This window comes from Malania oleifera, chromosome 12 (assembly GCF_029873635.1).
Source record: "Malania oleifera isolate guangnan ecotype guangnan chromosome 12, ASM2987363v1, whole genome shotgun sequence".
Taxonomy (NCBI): Eukaryota; Viridiplantae; Streptophyta; class Magnoliopsida; order Santalales; family Ximeniaceae; genus Malania; species Malania oleifera.
The window spans coordinates 69,820,718-69,840,512 of NC_080428.1; the positions used below are offsets into that span (position 1 = coordinate 69,820,718).

The following is a 19,795-nucleotide window of genomic DNA, read 5'->3' on the forward strand; positions in this document are numbered from 1 at the left end:
CGAATAGAGAAGGCAGAGGGGCCGTTTTTAGAGAGAGAAAATGAGAGGAGTGATTTCTTCACTAAAAAATGAAAGAAATCGCTATTTATAGGCAGAGACTCATTGACGAGACAAGTGGATTCGTCGACGATCCCATAAAGAACATTCGTCAACAAGACTGCGAGTTCATCGATGAGTTTCAGAATATCTCAAACCCTCTCGGTAAATCCTCGTTGACGAGACATGTGCCCTCATCAACAGGCCAAGGAAGAATGTTCGTTGACGAGGCCTTGCTGACACTCCTTTTAAAAATTCCTTTTTCTTCTCTTCTCTCTTTCCTTTCCTTTTATTTTGTTATTTTTATTAATTAAATTTTTCGGGTCGCTACAATATATATGTTATTGTCAAAAATCAAACAACTTTTGTGCATTGTCCTTCGACCGTGACAACCTGAAAAGAATCAAATAGTAATGGATCGAAGGGCTCGGGGTGTACTCCGAAGATCACTTCGATGCCTAAATTAGGAACAATGGGAGGCTTTAGGTTGTAATAATAATAGAAAAGTGAAAGAGAATAAGATGCTTACCTTCTCCTAGAATCCCCTTTTTATAGTGGTGAAGGCAGGCCTTCCTTCAGTTTGAGATTTATGAACGTACATTATATCTTAGAGGGTTATGAGTAACTCAAGGATGGTTATGCAGGACATTAATAGCAACTCTTGTAACCGCATCAAGGATTATGGATAACCTAAAGGCAGTTATGCAAGATACCAAATGCTATTAAATGCTGGCCTTACAAGTGCTCGCATCTATGTGTTAGGTGGTTTAGGGTCTTCTTAACTCCAAAAACTAACTCATAGGGTGAAGTTTTCCCTCACACTTAATAACTGACCACCAGCCCCTTCCACAATCGATGTGGGATAACCCAACACTATGAGCATGCCTATCAACTTTGGGCATACCAATTTTGGGCCTATCAATATATATATACGTGTGTCCGAAAGAATCCAGACACCATCGTTTCAAAAAACGAAAAAAAAAAAAACAGACGATGTATATGTACAATTGCTATAAGTCTCAAATTTTCAATGAAATACATTACTTTCACTTCTCATATTTACACTACCGAAAAGTCTGAATCTAATAGAACTCTGTGATGCATGAATGAGGTCATTATAATTTAGGGAAAATGAAAATACAAGAACGAATCCATTGCTTAGTGCAAGCAAAAAATGCATATGTTGGTGCAAAATTATTTGCAAACAAAATGTTAGAGAGATTATTAATGGACTCATTTTATGATATTTGATTCTTCACTAATATTTATTTATAATTTTTCATAAAAAAATTATTAAACATGTGATGCTGACATTTTATTTATTTTTAAATAAAAAACTAACACAATGACAAATAAATTCCTTTTAAAATCTTAAAATACAAATAGAAAAAAAAAATTGTAACATCTTATTTTAAAAATTAGAATTCCAACGTATACCCACTACCCACCACATTTCATTTTATGCTTTCTGCACAAAACAAAAGAAACACGAAATGGGACAGATGTTGAAGACAATAATTTGAATCTGCTAGTGTATAAAATAATTAAATCAATTATGATTTGCTTCATGTAGATAGGCATGGACCACAAAACATTGCGGTGCCCCATCCATCATTCATTTGGCAGTGCTCCACATATTCTTAACCCATTTCCCCATTGAGGAAGGGTACAAGTAAATCGGATTGATTTTTCCTTAAAAAGTACTATGTAAAATCTTTGATTTTTTTTTTAAAATCCTGTAATTATAGTGTTTGAATCAATAAAAAACTTTCTTTTATGAATGAATCGATATTATTACATTTCAATTTCGTTTCGATTCTTCTCATGAAAGATCTTACACACTTTTTAAAATTTGATGTCTAGCATCTTTTTTAAGTTAAATTTTGAACTATTCTTAGTAGAGATTTTAAAAAAAGTAAGAAGGGTTACAAGATGAGATATAGACTTTTCCTATCATCCATGTATTAAATATAGTGAAGATAAATTTTTTAATTTCTTGTTTTATGTATCAAAAAACTAAGAAATATTAGCACTTAAAAAGGATTAGCAGCACATATAAATCAGGTAAGCGCTAGGTATCAATGTAGCATGAAAACAACTTGGTATTTAGGCAATATAAATTTTTTTTGATATTATTATTCTTATCAGATTTTAAATAATAAATTTGATGCCAAAAATAGAAAAATATTATGTGCTATTGACCCATATATATATATATATTCACTTATATGACATAATAGCTATCGATATTATCTTTTTAGTAATGTCCAGCATATGTCCTAATCGATTAAGCAAAAAAAGTAAATTCTTCCTATTTCATTTCATATTATTCTAAAAATATTTAGAATCGATTACTAGAAAAATGAAATATTACCTGATCATATCTTCCAACTTACAACAACCCATTTATAAGTCAGAGAAAAAATGTCAAAAACATATAAGTATAAAAACAAATAAAAATGAAAAACTCAAGAAATAATTAAATTTAAAAAATGTAATAAAAATATATTATACAATTATTATTTGTGTATAACAACTAGCAATTGAGAAGGACAATTGAAAAATCAAATGATTAATTTTAATATTTAATCTCATTCTTTGATTTTTTTTTAAAAGAGGATGCAATAAGAGGACTTCCTAGACAGCGCTGCTCTAGTCCAATCTCATTCTTTGATTGCAACTACATGTATATACATTGGGTTTGATGCTCTATAATGATATACATTACGTCCTCTTTCATTACTTATCCCTTTTCATTGGGTTTTGGATTGATAATTATTGCTTTAGTACTTTTTTAAAACTAATCTTTAAAAAATAAAAAAAAAAAAAAAAAAAACACAACTGGAAATTCAGAGCCTTCTAAGCCCAATAGATTCTCTATACACGAAAACAGATGGCTCACTTCTTGATTCATTCCAAACCCTAGCATTGGTTTTTGTTTTGTTTTTAGCAAATAATTTGACTCCCAAATCAAAGCCACGAAGTGCATTGATTTAAACTCAATTCAATTCTACTCCTAGCATTAAGCTATGAACAAGAAAGGGTCTTAAACCCTTCCATGAGGATGAACACCAATTCTGCTTCCTTCGCTCTTCTTCGTTCCCAAAATTTTCGTCTGATTGCCGATTCTGATGCTGGCCATTTTGAGCTTGAGAGCATCCGATATAGCAAAGCTGGTTGCCGATCGACTTTACAGAGAAGCTCTCTTCTTGTACTCCCACCTCCACTCTGCCTCCTTCCGACCTCACTATTTCACATTTCCTTCTCTTCTCAAAGCATGTGCGAAGCTTCAAGCAGCTTCTCAAGGCAAAATGCTGCATGCCCATCTCATAAAAACTGGTTTTCATTTGCATGTTTACACCGCCACAGCTCTGACTGATATGTACATGAAGCTTCGGCTATTGGATGATGCTATGAAGATATTCGATGAAATGCCCGACCGAAACTTGGCCTCTATCAATGCGTCTATTTCTGGGTTTGCCCAAAATGGTCGATGGAGGTACGCCTTGTGGGCGTTCCAACAAGCGGGGACTGGCACCTTTAGACCGAATTCTGTATCTATTGCTGGCGTATTGCCTGCCTGTGAAATGGTTGAACATGGTGTGCAAATACATTGCTGGGCAATCAAGCTAGGGGTTGAGGAAGATGTGTATGTCGCAACATCGATTGTAACCATGTATTCGAATTGTGGGTTTTTGATTTCTGCTATGAAGTTGTTTGAACGGATTCCCCGTAAGAATGTGGTGAGTTACAACGCTTTAATTTCGGGGCTTTTGCATAATGGGGTGCCTCGTGTGGTGTTGGACGTGTTCAAGGACATGAGAAGATCTTCCAGTGAAGAACCCACGTCGGTGACTTTGATTTCTGTTCTTTCCGCTTGTTCAAATCTTTTGTATATTCGGTTTGGCCAGCAGGTTCATGGGATCATTGTGAAAATTAACATGGGTTTTGATGCAATGGTGGGAACTGCACTTGTAGACATGTATTCGAAGTGTGGTTCTTGGCAATGGGCTTACCAAGTATTCAAAGAACTGAATGGATGCAGAAATTTAATAACATGGAATTGCATGATTGCCGGAATGATGTTGAATAGCCAGAGCGAGAATGCTGCAAGTCTTTTTGAACAGTTAGAATCTGAAGGATTGAAACCTGATTCGGCAACTTGGAATTCAATGATAAGTGGGTTTTCACAGCTAGGGAAGGGAGCTGAAGCTTTTGCATTCTTCAAGATGATGCAATCAACTGGCATTGTCCCAAGTTTGAAGTGCATCACAAGTCTTTTACCAGCTTGCTCAGATATGTCTAATATGAGGTTTGGGAAAATGATTCATGGGCATGCTATTAGAACCAATATCAGCAATGATGAATTTATGACTACATCTCTCATTGACATGTACATGAAACGTGGACACTCAGTGTGGGCACATAGGATTTTCAATCAATTCGAGGTAAGATCAAATGACCCAGCAGTCTGGAATTCAATGATATCTGGATATGGAAGGAACGGAGAGTATGAATCTGCATTTGAAATTTTCTACCAGATGCAGCAAGAGGGGATAGTACCCAATTCTGCAACTTTTAGTTGTATTCTATCTGTATGCAGTCAGTCAGGTAATGCTGAGAAAGGAGGTGAAATGTTTAGGATGATGATCAGAGATTATCGTTTCTGTCCCACTCTTGCGCATTTTGGTTGCATGGTTGACCTTTTGAGTCGATCTGGCCAGCTGCATGAAGCTCGAGAACTTATAGAAGAAATTCCAGAGCCTTCATCTTCTGCCTTTGCTGCTTTGCTTAGTGGTTGTCAATGTCATTTAGATTCTGAGCTGGCAGAAGAAATGACTACGAAGCTACTGGTGTTGGAGCCCGAGAACCCAACCCCTTTTGTTATTTTGGCCAACATATATGCTAGGCAAGGAAGGTGGGGAGATGCTGAGAAGGTTAGACGGATGATGAATGACATTGGATTGAAAAAAATCCTTGGTTGGAGTATTGGAGTGACATAAAAAAAAGTAGTACATATAGACACGCACTAATAGAATAACTACTTGATTGTTCTCTGGTCTGGAGCCAGATTTAATTACACCTCTGCCTCTCATGAGGTACATATCTATTTTAATGACAAGCATCACTGGTTCAACATTTCTTTCACTGCAAAGCCAAAATAGTTATCAAAATGGTTAGGTGGTTCAAAAATGAAGCAAGAAATCACATCTCTGAGAGTAATCACTCCAGCAACTTCATTGTCATCGCCTGTGACATAAATTCTATGGACTGAATTGGAAGCAAGGCTGTGGATCACACTGCCAAGAGTTGAATCAAGCTTGCATGTTATGGGTGGAACAACTTTTCCAGTTTCTTGGGTGGAGGCCACAGTGTTCATGAAATCTGTAACAGTTAGCTGCCTGAAAGGAGAGTAGGGACAAAGGTGAGTCAGAAAGACATGCATTGAGCACGCAACTGCAACTAAGGTTATGTTTAGTTGACAGAGTGTTGTTCTTATAAATAAAATAGTAAAAGGATTTGATAGTTTACACAAAATAAATGTATGACAAAAGACACTGACCTTCCCTAAGATTTGGTAAAAAGACAGACATTCCTTGAGGTTTCAAAAATACCATAGACCTCCCTAAGGTTTCAAAAATTTCACAAATCTGTCTTGAGATTTGCTAAAAAGACACAAACATCCTTTAAAAAAACTCGTCTTTTTGTAAAATACAAGAGTTTTGTGTCTTTTTAACAAACTTTAGGGGAGATCTCTAAAATTCTTGAAACTTCAAGGAATGTCCCTTGAATATTTGAAACCGCAGGAGAGATTATTGCCTTTTTGCCAAATCTTAGAAGAGGTTAGTATCTTTTGCCTAAAAATGTATTGTTATCATAAAATAAATAACACTGCAAAATTCTTTTATGAATTCATAATGCATAGTTGTTCTCAAATTTTACCATGAAAATATTTATTCCTTTTCTATTCCAGACAATGCAAATTTTTTTATGAATTTCTAATAAAGAATATCTTTTCTCAAATTTCAGAGTGTTTATTCTTTCCTGTTTCAGAAAATTTTTGCACTGGTGTCTTCTTTCTTAATTATTACATTCCTATATAATTTTCAATGCGTTCTCAATATATTCCATCATATTTCTAGGAGTAGGTACTCTGCAAACCAAATGTAACATGGAGAACAAGATTATGGCTATAACTGCTGCATTTCATACTTTGTTTTTACCCTAGTTGCTGGTGTGTATCCTGAAAAGGGATTAACTATGATTACAACCCTCTTTGAATTGGTTGATCATTTTTTTTTACTGAAAGCAGTGCAATAAATTTTGCAGTGATTTCTTTTGAAACAATTGAGATTGAAAATTGAAATTGGAGCATTTAACAATTTAATCTGGCAACAAGTACAGCAACCACAGCATGTGCTGGTTGAAAATATTGCCTTTTCGGGTTTTACTGTACCTGAAATTGGAGAAAAGATCAGGCTTCAGCAACAGGTGTCTGATGTCTCTTATGCTTACGTTCCCAACAATCTTCTTCTTAGGCCCCTCTATAACCGGAAGGCCTCCAATTTGGTTATCTCTCATTCGCTTGAAAGCTTCCAGAATCATTTCATCACTCTGGATGCTGATAACCTGAACAGTGGAGAGACACATATCATTTGAACTGCAAAAATGAACAGATAGCTAGAAGAATATGTATTTTCAGTAGTTGTGGAAATCCCACCTGATTAGAAGACATGAAAGGGAGTCCCATATCAGAGATTGGATATGCAGCAATGCAATCGAACCAATCCCTACCCTTGCATCCTTCAAGCCCCTGAATAACAGCAGATTGAGTAATGAAATTTGTTATAAAAGGCTTTCCTGATTCAATCACTGGAACATTCCTCAGCCTGTATTTTGAGAGCAGCAACAACACACTCAACATAGAACTATCAGTTGAAGCCGGAAGAAAAGGAGCCCAACGGAAGGATTTAAGTATTGACTTCACCTGAAACATAGTTCAACAACAAATACATCACAATATGTATATGTGCACCAACCAAAACAAAGCGGGCGATGGCACTTCTGCTCCCCATTTTTGTATCCTGCTCAGTTCATGATCACGGTACTCCAGGGTAGCATGCGGGGGTAAGTCATCATATCACTAAAAGAAGTTAATTACGTTAACCACTAAAATGGCCATGTGTACAGTACTTTAACAGGCATAGTCACTGCATCAGCAGGGCAAAGCAAAACACAAAAATGGGGTGCTGAAGGTGATCCAACCTTTAAAAGAATCCCTATTTGTGGAGCTGAGCTTACCTTGGTGGACTTAAAAGGTTCTTCTTGAAGGATAACTTTGTAAAAATCATCACCCAAATGACTGGCAGCTGTGGTAGCATCTTTTCCCACCCCCTTTTCTGCAGCCGCACCACCAGCCACAGCAGCACCAACTGCAGCAACAGTGAGTCCAGCTATTGCGGCAGGACCCGTTGCACCCAATGCTAATGCTCCAAGAGCGCCAACTGCACCCGCACCAACTCCGGCAGCCGTTGCAGAACCAGCTGATAGAGCAACAGCTGCAACTTCTGCACTCTCCAGCACCCAAAGAATGATGCCAGCATAATCTATGATTCCCAGGTACCTTTCCCTCCAATCATAACTATTTTCTTTATCTGGGTTTTTCACTGGAGCAGACATGATGTTGCATTCGGATAGGACTTTGACTGCATCAGCGACAGATGAGTCTGCTGAAATTTCGATCACTTCAAATAAATGTTTCAAGGCATTGTTTTTTAGTGATTCAAGTATATTCATTGACTTGTACTAAATGCACATAATCAATAAAAAAAAACACCTGTAATAAAATTACTGCTCACCTTTGCCACCAGGAACTTCTGGGAAGGATGAAACTGGAATCCTTGCAAATGCACCTGTTAAACTCTCTTGTATTGAAAATGGCACTTTCTTTCTGGATTGAACGGTCTCGAAATAAGCATCACAGCTGGGAGTTCTTGGACTTTCATTGGCCTTCTGTGCTTGTGCCATCTCCACAATTCTACCACATTTTTTGCAGAATTACTAGATTGGTACTGTAACTCCTTCCAACAATAAACTCATATAAAACTAAGAGGAAAGGAGTCCCTATTCCCTCCGTCTCATCCTAGTGGATTTTTGAGTTTGCATACAAATAATGGCTTATCCCTTAGAAGGGACCCGAACGTGAAAACCAAACTCATTGTTTCTATGAAACTCGCCATTCATCACAAATGGTATAGGCATTGTGGCCGAGGGAGAAATCAGGGCAGTTGGGTCTACAACCCATCTCCTTTTCTTTTCTTTTCTTTGCCACATGAGCTCGTGAATCTGGTTGTCATGCTTTTTCCTTTTTAATAATAGTTTTTCAAGAGATGGATATTTCTCTCTCTCTCTCTCTCACACACACACACACACACACAATAATGCACAATCTCCATTGCACAAACAGTCATGGTTTAATAATTGTTTTTCCCAGATTGGGTATTTAGGCACCTCTCTCTCTCTCTCTCTCTCACTCACACACACACACACACACACACACACACACACACACACAATCTCCATTGCACAAACAGTCATGGTTTAATAATTGTTTTTCCCAGTTTGGGTATTTAGGCTCCTCTTTCTCTCTCTCTCTCAACAAATCATTGAACAAACATGATATCCAAATAATCATGGCTTCTAGCAACGATTTCCTACCAGTGGGTTTAAGCATCTAGGGTTCCTAGGAAATCCTCTCTCTCCCTCTTTCTCCCCCTCTCCAAATCTGCACAAACTCACCCAAAAAGCAGTCAAATCAAAGGGGTACCCATGTGAAACACTGATTGCCGAACCAGGGAACTGCTGAGAATCATGACAATCATGCAACTCACCAATAAATTTCCTTCACAAAATACTTCAATTTTTTGTCCACTAATTTGCACACAAAATGGATAAACACAGAGCAAAAGAAACCATGTTCATAGTTTGATAGCAACTAAAGATGGCATTTAAAGAAATGCAAGCACAGATCATTCACTTTCAAAACGTACCTCTTGGTTCCGATGGCCGTGGATTAGATTCGGCGGACGAAAGGGAGGTTCTGATTTGCAGAAACTATATGCTCATCTTCTTGCGGCAATCAGTTGTCGTGGTTAAACAGAGCAACGAGATTTGGAGGCGCCATCCGTAAGGTCGGCCAGGTGTCACCTCTCTGACGGAGCACGTGTAAGCGCACCGTACTGCTTTCGTGTTTGAAGTGGTCTTTGAAGTAACTAAACGGCGCCGTTCCGCAGTTATTCGGCGGCCCACATGATATTTGTGCCGCCTGCTGAAAATATTCCGGGCCCCAGGAAAACATTCGCCGTTCCACAGTTATCCATTTCCCTTTCAAGCCTCCTTTTCAAGGCGTCAAGACCAAGTCCGCGATTCGAATATATTTTAGAGTCGGTTTAATAGTGAAAAATATATGTTATTTTTTTTATTTTTAATTAAAACACAGCTCATTTTCCAGTTTTTTTTTTTAAATTTTTATTAGAAATTTAGAAAACAAAAAAAATTGTTTATTTGAAAAAAATAATTTCCATTTTTTTTATTTTTAAATTTATGAATGATTACAAAGTTGCACTTTGTTTTCTAATTTTTAAAATTTTGTATAAGAAATATTTAGAAAACAATTTAAAAATATTTTTCAAGTTTCCTATAGTTGAAAATGGAAAATAGGACTTTTTTCCAAAAGAGAAGTGTCAAAATATTTTATTCTTTTCTATTTTTTATACAGACAAGGAAAGACTGAAAAAGGAGTTGAATTTTTTAACAAGTGTCAAAATGAGCATTTCTTTTTAACGAAGAGGATTTTTATTTTTATTATTATTTTTGTTAAATTTGGTTTCTAATTATTAGTTTTCATTTTTTATTATTGTTTTCTTAATTTTTAACATTGATACTAAATGATTGTTTGATTTTTTGTTATACAAAAATAGTAATTTCTAATAAGTTTTTATTTGAAAGGATTAAGGCATTCAAGGCTTTTTTTTTTTTTTTTTCTTCCTGAACATGATTTGTTATAAGATAATAGCACTAGCCAATAAAAAGAAAAGATTGGGTCAGAGATAATTAAGAACTCTTCTCTCACAAGAGAAGAGACTTGGATAGTTCCACCATCCTCATTTTCTTCATTGAAATTTGCCGAGTGATAATTCTACATTTTGCCTACTCTTCAAGTCTTCAAATTTAGTAAGCCTTTTTATATGGAAACGTGCTAGAGATAATAAAGAAGCTTTACTTTTAAGTGATCTTGTTGGTTCACATACACCATAAAATAATTTATAGATATAATCCCTAAAAATGAAAATTATATATACACACATACACACACATAGGAATGAAACTATTAATTTTTGTTGGGTTATTTCCTTTCACGTGGAGGAAAGCCCAAGTGAGCTTTATTAAAAGTTCAAAACCCAACCCTTTAGTGTGATAACCTAAAGAAAGTTATAAAAAGATAGGGGAGAATGCATGAGCCGTCATTTCTCAAAAGAAAGAGAGAAAAACGTGATTTTTCTTATACTATCCATATTTAATCAAATTCTGATCCCGCTTTGTCTGTGGTCCGATCATACTGATATTTGGAGGAGAGGTTCACGACTCAAGGAGCTACAATCTGAACGGTGAAGATCGGATTTTGAGCTCGAGAGTTGGAATTTTTTCCTGTGAATAGTAATCGCGATTTTAGTATATTTTCTTCAATTCTCTTTGTATTTGTCAAAATTGTTGATATCTTGATGAGATATATTTGTAACCTCTAATTGCGATTAGAGAAAACTTGGTGTACCAATTATTTGGTTGATAGTGAAAGTTTCAACTGTACTAGGTCCCATGATTTTTCTTCCTCACACTGGGGAAGTTTTCCACGTAAAAATTGCTTGTGTTCTTGTGACTTGGTATGATTGATTAATTTTATTATTATTTTCAGCACATATAAAAGTAAAGATATACTATATTTGTTTGCATATAGGGAGAAAAATTATTTCGTTGTGGTTGTTTGTTGTTATCTTTCCCAAAAAAGTAGTATCAGAGCCAAGTTAATAGACTGTCAGGTTAGCAGTTTGAGTTATGGAAGTAAATACTAGTAGAATGAATAATCTCAATGGTTCAAATTATCACATATGGAAAGGAAAAATGAAGGATCTTTTTTATGTGAAAGATTATTACCTACCGGTGTTTAGTGCTGAAAAATCAGAAAAAAAGTTTGATGAGGAATGAACTTTGTTACATCGACAGGTGTGTGGGTATATCAGGCAGTGGGTAGATGATAATGTTTTGAACCATATTAGTGGAGAGACAAATGCACGTTCTTTATGGAGTAAGCTTGAACAACTATATGTTAGAAAGATTGGAAATAATAAGTTGTTTCTGATTAAGCAAATGATGGCTTTGAGGTACCAAGATGGGACTCCTTCATCTCATCACCTGAATACATTCCAAGAAATTATTAATCAGTTTGTTGGAATGAGTATTAAGTTTGATGATGAGATATAAGGGTTATGGTTGCTTGGTTCATTACCGGACTCGTGGGAGACGCTTAGAACTTCATTATCCAACTCCGCTCCAGAAGGTGTAATCTCAGTAGATATGACCAAGAGCTGTTTGCTAAATAAAGAGATGAGAAGAAAAACACAGGGATCCTCTTCACAGTCAGAGATCTTGGTTACAAAAAAGAGGCGGATAAGTAAGAGCAAAGGTCTAAAGAATAGAGATAATAGTAGAAGCAAGTCCAACAAGTTTGCAAATGTTAAGTGTCATCATTGCAGGAAAAAGGGGCACATTAAGAAATATTGCAAGCAATTGAAGAAAGAAAACAAGAATGAGAAAGGGAAGGGTATGAAGAATGGAGATGACAAAGATGGTGATGATAGAGTTGCTACCACGACTCCTGCAGAATTCCTCATTGTTTATGATGATGAGATGATGAATGTTGCATACCATAAGACCAACTGGGTGATTGACAGTGGTGCCTCCATTCATGCTACATCTTGGAAGGATCACTTTACATCTTATAGATCTGGTGACTTTGGAACAGTAAATATGGGCAATGATGGCTTGGTTAAAGTCATTGGAATTGGGGATGTGTATCTGAAGACAAATAATGACACCAATTTAGTTCTTAGAGATATGAAGCATATTCCTGACATTCGTTTGAATTTGATTTCTGTAGGTAAACTTGATGACGAAGGGTACTACAGCACTTTCAGTAATAGCCAGTGGAAGCTTACTAGGGGTGCTATAGTTGTGGCTTGAGGCATGAAGCACTCTGCATTGTACGTTCTGCAAGCAAAGATCTCCAACGACATAGTTAATGCGATGGAGGATAATGGTGCAATAGCGTTGTGGCACAAGAGACCGGCCCACATGAGTGAGAAAGGATTAGTTATATTGGGGAAGAAAAGTCTACTATGTGGACTAAAAAGTATACTTCTGAAAAGGTGTACCCATTTTTTGTCAGGGAAGCAAAGTAGAGTTTCCTTTAAGAATTCCCCTCATTCAAGAAAGTCAGAGATACTGGATTTGGTACATTCGAATGTGTGTGACCCTATGAAGACGAGAACACTTGGTGGCTCCAGATACTCTGTGACCTTCATAGATGATCAGTCAAGGAAGTTGTGGGTATATACCTTGAAGTCAAAAGACCAAGTGTTGGCTGATTTCAAGCAATTTCAAGCCCTAGTTGAGAGACAAATTGGGAAGAAACTGAGGTGCATCCGTACTGATAACAGTGGAGAGTATTCTGGTCCATTTGATGAGTATTGTAGACAATAGACTCCTTCGAAAACTCCTCAATTGAATGGCATAGCAGAAAGGACGAAGAGAACACTGGTTGAGAGAGTGAGATATTTGCTTTCATAAGCTCGGTTGCCAAAATCCTTTTGGAGGGAGGCATTGAGCACTGCTGTTCATGTGTTGAATCTTACATCCTGTGTTCCTCTTTAGTTTGATGTGCCAGATTAAGTTTGGACAGGTAAGGATGTTTCCTATAATCACTTGCGTGTTTTTGGGTGCAAAGCATTTGTGCATATTCCAAAAAATGAAAGGTCCAAACTTGATGAGAAAATGCGATAGTGTATATTCCTTAGCTACGGTTAAGATGAGTTTGGATACAAGCTTTATGATCCAGTTGAGAAGAAAATTGTGAGAAGTAGAGATGTAGTGTTTGTAGAAGATTAGACGATTTAGGATATTAAGAAGGCAGAGAAATCTATGTCTCAGCAGGGTGACAGTTTGACTGATATGGATCCAGTTCCTCTAAAGATTTTTCTATCTCAGGTTAAGAATGATGTTCAAGATGACCACCAGGGTAGAGGTAATGTGGATGTTCCCTTATAGGTTCCGGGAGATGTTGAGACTAATTAACAGTTGACAGTGTTAGAGATTCCACTAGAGATTCCATCCAGGAGGTCAGAGAGAGACCGACATCCTTCCACTCGGTATTCAGCAGAACAATATGTGTTATTGACTGACGAGGGAGAGCCTTAGTGCTTTGCAGAAGCCATGGAAGATGAACACAAGACATAGTGGGTTAAGACCATGCAAGATGAGATGCAGTCATTGCATGATGACCACACCTTTGAGTTAGTGAAGCTACCTAAAGGAAAAAGAGTTTTGGAGAACAAGTGGATTTACAAGAAGAAACCAAATGAGTTCTCTTCATGGCCATAGTACAAAGCTAGATTGGTTGTAAAAGGGTTCGGTTAGAAAAAAAGGTATTGACTTTGATGAGATCTTCTCTCCAATTGTAAATATGTCATCGATCCATATAGTACTCGGCTTAGAAGCTAGTCTTGACTTGGAAGTTGAGCAGATGGATGTGAAAACTATCTTCCTTCATGGTGATTTGGAGGAAGAGATTTATATAAAGCAGCCAGAGGGTTTAAGAGTGAAATGGAAAGTGGATTATGTGTGCAAGATGAAGAAAAGCCTATATGGTTTGAAACAAGCACCGAGACACTGGTATAAGAAGTTTGAGTCTATTATGGGGGAGCAAGGCTACAAGAAGACAACTTCAGATTACTGTGTGTTTGTTAAAAAATTCTCTGATGATGATTTTATTTTCCTACTACTTTATGTGGATGACATGCTGATTGTTGGCAGGAATGCTTCAAAGATTGACCAGTTGAAGAAGCAATTAAGTAAGTCATTTGCTATGAAGGATTTAGGGCTAGCAAAGAAAATTCTTGGCATCAGAATCAGTCGTGACAGGAGTGCCAAGAAGTTATATTTGTCACAGGAGGAGTACATTAAGAAAGTGCTTCAGAGGTTCAATATGGACAAAGTTAAAGTGGTTAGCTCTCCTCTTGCTACCCACTTCAGACTAAGTACAAAGGAATGTCCTTCTACAGATAAGGAAAAGGAAGACATGGAAAAAGTTCCTTACGCTTTAGCAGGAGGAAGTTTGATGTATGCAATGGTTTGCACAAGACCAGATATAGCCTATGCAATTGGTGTAGTTAGCCGATTCTTGTCAAATCCGGGAAGAAAGCACTTGAATGCAGTGAAGTGGATCATGAGGTATCTTTGATGCACTTCTAGTTTGAGACTTGGTCTGGGAAATGGACAACCATTGTTAGTTGGCTATACATGCAGATATGGTTGGGGATGTGGATACTCGTAAGTTTACTTCAGGCTATTTGATAACTTTCACAGGTGGGGCTATAGCTTGGCAATCGAGACTTCAGAAATGTATTGCTCTTTCAACGATAGAGGCAGAGTTCATTACAGCAACTATAGCGACTAAAGAGTTGCTATGGACAAAAAAGTTCTTGAGAGAACTTGGTTTCAAGCAGCAGATGTATGTGTTGTTTTGTCATAGCCAGAGTGCTATTTATCTTGTTAAGAATTCCAGTTTCCATGCAAGATCGAAGCACATTGATCTATGATACCATTGGATCAGAGATGCGTTGAACGATAAGTTACTGGAACTTGAGAAGGTTCACACTGATGATAATGGTTTTAATATGTTGACAAAGCCACTACAAAGGGAGAAGCTTGAAGTTTGTTGTTCGATCCTTGGGATGACAATTCCCTCCACATAGTCAGAAAGGGGGAGATTTGTTGGGTTATTTCCTTCCATGTGGAGGAAAGCCCAAGTGGACTTTATTAAAAGCCCAAAGCCTAGCTATTTAGTGTGATAACCTAAAGGAAGTTATAAAAAGAGAGGAGAGAAGGGAGGAGTCGTCACTTCTCAAAAGAAAGAGAGAAAAATGTGATTTTTCTCATGCTACACAGATTTCATCAAAACTCCGATCCCGTTTTTTCTGTGGTCTGATTGAGCTAAAATTTGGAGGAGAGGTTCATGACTCAAGGAGCTATAATCTGAACGGTGGAGATCAAATTTTGAGCTCAGGAGTTGGGATTTTTTCCCGTGAAAAGTAACCGCTTGATGAGATATATTTGTAGCATCTAATTGCGATTATAGAAGACTTGGTGTACTCATTATTTGGTTGATAGTGGGGGTTTCAACTGCTCTCGGTCCTGTGGTTTTTCTTCCTCACACTGGGAAAGTTTTTCAAGTAAAAATTGCTCGTGTTCTTGTGGGTTGGTGTGATTGATTATTTTTATTATTATTTTCAGTACGTATAAAAGTAGAGATATACTATATTTGTTTGCATATAGGGAGAATAATTATTCTGATGTGGTTGTTTGTTGTTATCTCTCCCAACAATTTTTTATTTTTCAATCAATATATAAAAAGTGAGAAAATTAAATATCATTATTCAATTGCGTTGATTCATTTATGCCATTAATGTGAAAGTGGTACTTTTGTCGATGATATTTTAACTCAATTTCATTTGTTTTTATTAGGTTCTTAATTGAGTTGCTACTCAACTTAGACTTAACATCGACTTTGCCACCTCAACTAGATATCTGAACTATCTAGTCGATTAACCATTAATATCATATAAACAAATAATATAAAGATATTATTATTTGAAAATAAATTATGAAAAGCGACGTATTTTTGCTAAGTAGAAGTTAAAATATAACAATTGATGATTTGTTTATTACAAGCATAAGGTTTATAATATTCCAATATGAAAGATTTTTAATAATATCAATACCTTACATAATTTGGGAGCACATCTCCATGGACTTTTTCACTGGGTTACCACCAGCACTACATGGGTAAAATGCCATCTGGGTAATCATGGACAGGTTGACCAAATCTGCTCACTTTGTACCGATGAAGGTTAGCTACTCTTTGAGTAGGCTAGAAGATTTGTACGTGCAGGAGATAATCAGAATGCATGGAGTACCGGTGCCCATTGTTTCAGATTGAGACTCGAGGTTCACTTCTCGATTTTGGAAGAGCTTACAGGAAGCATTAGGGACGAAGCTTACTTTCAGTACAACGTTCCACGCCCATACTGATGGACAGTCAGAGAGGACGATACATATCTTGGAGGATATGTTACGGGCTTGTGTATTAGACTTCGGTGGTAGTTGGATTCAGTTTCTACCATTAGTGGAGTTTTCCTATAACAACAGCTTTCAGGCTAGTATCGGGATGGCACCGTTCGAGACATTGAATGATAGAAGCATTCGGTCTCCTCTGTATTGGGATGAGGTCTGTGAACGGTGGATATTGGGTCCCAAACTCGTACAGCACGCTTATAAGAAGGTCAGGTTGATCAGGGATAGGATTAAATCAGGTCAGAGTCGGTAGAAGAATTATGTGGATGTTCGCCTTCGTGAGTTGGAATTTGAGGTTGGGGGTAAGATATTTCTGAGAATCGCTCTGATGAAAGGGGTGATGAGATTCAGGAAGAAGGGCAAGCTGAGCCCGAGGTATATCGAACCATTTGAGGTATTGGAACGAGTGGGTCCAGTGGCCTACAGGATTGCACTACCCTCAGCGCTCTCGAGGATCAATGATGTTTTTCACGTATCCATGTTGAGGAGGTACGTGTCGGATCCGTCGCATGTGATTAGTTACAAATCTTTAGAGATTGGGGATGCTTTGGCGTATGAGGAGATATTCGGTCAGATTCTAAACCATAAAGTTCAGAAACTGCGTACCAAGGAGATACCGTTAGTGAAGGTACTGTGGCGGAATCATGCGGTTGAGGAAGCTTCTTAGGAGTTAGAGACGGAAATACGCCAAAAATATCCACAATCGTTCTGAGTAACAGTTTCGATAGCAAGACTGGTATAGGTATGTTTGTAGGTAATATTCTATTATCATAGTAGTGTTGTGTGGTTAGTCTCTGGGAGAGTTTTGTAATATTGTGAGTTCCCGAGATAGTGTATGTATCTAACCACGGTATTCCTCCGCCATAAGTGAGGGTATGTGTAATAACCCAAGAAAACTATCAGGGCCTCGTCGACGAACACAATGGATTCGTCGACAAGGGTATATGAGAATCTCATTGACGAAGGCATGTCTCGTCGACAAGAAGATACCAAAAAGTTGTTTTTCAAGTTCTGAATTTCATCAACGAGGAGATAACATTCGTCGACGAACTCCCTTATTGACCTCGTCGACGAGGTGACGTGGCTTGTCAACGAAGGCCGCAGTATAAATAGTGTTAAACTCAAATATTACGCAGAAATTATCAGCAGAAACTCTCTCTCTCTCTCTCTCTCTCTTTCTCTCCTTTCTACAATTTCTCCCTCCTCTCACTTTGATTTTGGCTCCATCGTTCGCCGGATCGATGATCTGAGGCCACCACGACGCTCTTGGGAAAGTTCTCTCCAAGTTTGCTAGAGTGGATCGTCGGTGGGGTTGAGTTGAATTTCATCCCAGATTCAGGGTAAGACCTTTTATTCAAAATTAGGCTTTCCAGTAGTTGTAGGAAATGTAGTAGACGTAGAGATAATGATATTTTGTTTTGGGAAATGTTGATTTCAGGGTGTTGAATGGGAAACCCTGCGGGTGTAGGACCTGTCACAGTAGGAGATTTTCGCAGGAAGCAGGTAAGAAAAATATGCTATGCTAGGTAGTTCCAATATGATTTTCAGTATAAAATATATATTTTTACTAGATTATTATTCACAGCAGGAATTTTATACAGTTATCAGTTATGTTTAAGATGTTTTAATTACTGTGTGGCATGAAAATATGGATACAGTACAGAAAAATGTCTTACACTATTTTCAGGATTATGTTTTATAGAATATACAAACAAGGAACATGTTTTATAGTATTTTTCAGAATACCATGATTATACAGTTTTACAGTACTATGACATATAAATTTATAGTTTATTTCAGAAACACAGTTGATATAGTTTATTACAGCGTCATGGTTAATACGGTTATTATAGAATCATGATAAAAATATAGTTATATACAGAAATGTATTATATAGTATCAGACCCTGATGGACCATTATAGATACAGTTTACAGAGCACGGTACCGTAGCTATATACAGTTCAGAGTGCAACCACATATTCAAATAATATGTGGTATACAGAGTCGATCGTGCCTATGTTGTGGACAGGCTTCCCATTAGATATGGGTTGAGGGGGCCGATTTGATTGACGGAGTATAGTGATTTATTTTGGTAGGCCAGTGTAATGACCCGAATAATAATGGAATTTAAATAATTAAGAGGAAGGGAAATGGAAAACAGTAACAGAAGGAGGAGGTCGACTTCGTCGATGACATTGCACTTTGGAAGGAATAACCAAGGGAAAATCATCAGGGCTTCGTCGACGAATCCCCTGTATTCGTCGACGAAGGTTTAAGAGAATTCATCGACGAAGACTGAATTTCATCGAAGAAGAAATATCGAGAGAGGTGTGAGCCGACTGAATTTCGTCGACGAAATTAATGAAGAATTCGTCGACGAAGGATGTGGCTCGTCGACGAATCCAATTCTATAAATATAAAAATTCGGATTTTAACTTACAAACGAAGCCAACTCTTTCCTCTCTCTCTCCCCTTCGATTCTCTCTCTCTCTCTCTCTCTCTCTCTCTCTCTCTATTCGATTTCAGGCTAAATTTACTCCGGATCGACAGTTTGAAGCCACCACGACGCTCTTGGGGAAGTTCTCTCCAAATCTGCCGGAGCGGATCGTTGGTGAAAGCAAGTTGGAAATCATCCCTAAGTTGAGGTAAGACTTTTTAAGCCAAATTTGGTCTTGCAATAGTTATAAGAAATGATATACACGTGGAAATATTGAAATTTAATACTGGGAGTTTTCATTTTCAGGGTATTGGTCAGGAAATCCTATGGGTGTTAGACTAGATTATTTTGAGGGCTTTCTCAGTAGTCAGGTAAGGGGATAAACTAAGTTAGTATTTTATGAAAAATATATGTACATTATTATAGAATTTGATTTCAGGGAAATGAATATATTTATATATGATTTGTATTTGGGAAAATATGGTTAAAATGATGGTATGTCAAATATGCGGAAAATCTGTTCTGTGTGGCATGAGTATAAAATGTTATGAAATACTGTTTTCTGGAATGGGATTATGATACAGATTTTTATAATGGGAAAACCGGCGTACGGGCCGAAATTTTTATATATATATATTCCGGCATACGGGCTGTGCTATGATGTAATTTGCCAGCGTACGGGCTGTGCTATGATGTGATTTGCCGGCATACGGGCTGTGCTATGATATAATTTGCCAGCGTATGGGCTGTGCTATGATGTGATTTTCCAGCTTATGAGCTGTGCTATGATGTGATTGCCAGCGTACGGGCTATGTTATGATTTTTCGGTGTACGGGCCGAGCTATGATAAAATGTGT

The 19,795-nt window shown here is 37.3% G+C and overlaps 2 protein-coding genes across 5 annotated transcripts; one reads left to right on the forward strand and one right to left on the reverse strand.

Moving 5' to 3' along the window:
- Positions 1 to 2,810: 2,810 nt before the first annotated feature.
- LOC131144219 (pentatricopeptide repeat-containing protein At2g02750) lies at positions 2,811 to 7,988 on the forward strand. Its single transcript, XM_058092720.1, has 2 exons — positions 2,811 to 5,461; positions 6,367 to 7,988. Exon 1 carries the CDS (start codon positions 3,168 to 3,170, stop codon positions 5,037 to 5,039), a length of 1,872 nt encoding a protein of 623 aa, XP_057948703.1. The 5' UTR covers positions 2,811 to 3,167; the 3' UTR covers positions 5,040 to 5,461; positions 6,367 to 7,988.
- LOC131144220 (SNF1-related protein kinase regulatory subunit gamma-1-like) lies at positions 5,067 to 9,382 on the reverse strand. Of its 4 annotated transcripts, XM_058092722.1 has the most exons (7): positions 9,087 to 9,381; positions 8,755 to 8,821; positions 7,896 to 8,074; positions 7,339 to 7,781; positions 6,758 to 7,024; positions 6,494 to 6,666; positions 5,067 to 5,438 (listed from the first exon to the last, which is right to left on the reverse strand). In XM_058092722.1, the coding sequence occupies exons 3-7, from the start codon at positions 8,062 to 8,064 to the stop codon at positions 5,162 to 5,164; spliced, it is 1,329 nt and encodes a 442-aa protein (XP_057948705.1). In that variant the 5' UTR covers positions 8,065 to 8,074; positions 8,755 to 8,821; positions 9,087 to 9,381; the 3' UTR covers positions 5,067 to 5,161. The 4 variants fall into 4 exon arrangements, with proteins under 4 accessions (XP_057948705.1, XP_057948706.1, XP_057948708.1 ...); XM_058092723.1 differs by lacking the exon at positions 8,755 to 8,821 and having other exon boundaries at positions 7,339 to 7,766; positions 9,087 to 9,382; XM_058092725.1 differs by lacking the exon at positions 8,755 to 8,821 and having other exon boundaries at positions 7,339 to 7,742.
- Between the last annotated feature and the right edge of the window lie 10,413 nt (positions 9,383 to 19,795).

What these genes read in the sequence shown, in the direction of transcription:
- LOC131144220 (XM_058092722.1), bottom strand. Translation starts at nt 8,064, where the DNA reads ATGGCACAAGCACAGAAGGCCAATGAAAGTCCAAGAACTCCCAGCTGT. An exon ending in CTTTCATGTCTTCTAATCAG is followed by an intron (nt 6,667 to 6,757) that starts GTGGGATTTCCA and finishes TCCACTGTTCAG; the next exon opens with GTTATCAGCATCCAGAGTGA. An exon ending in GATCTTTTCTCCAATTTCAG is followed by an intron (nt 5,439 to 6,493) that starts GTACAGTAAAAC and finishes CTCTCCTTTCAG; the next exon opens with GCAGCTAACTGTTACAGATT.
- LOC131144219 (XM_058092720.1), top strand. Translation starts at nt 3,168, where the DNA reads ATGCTGGCCATTTTGAGCTTGAGAGCATCCGATATAGCAAAGCTGGTT.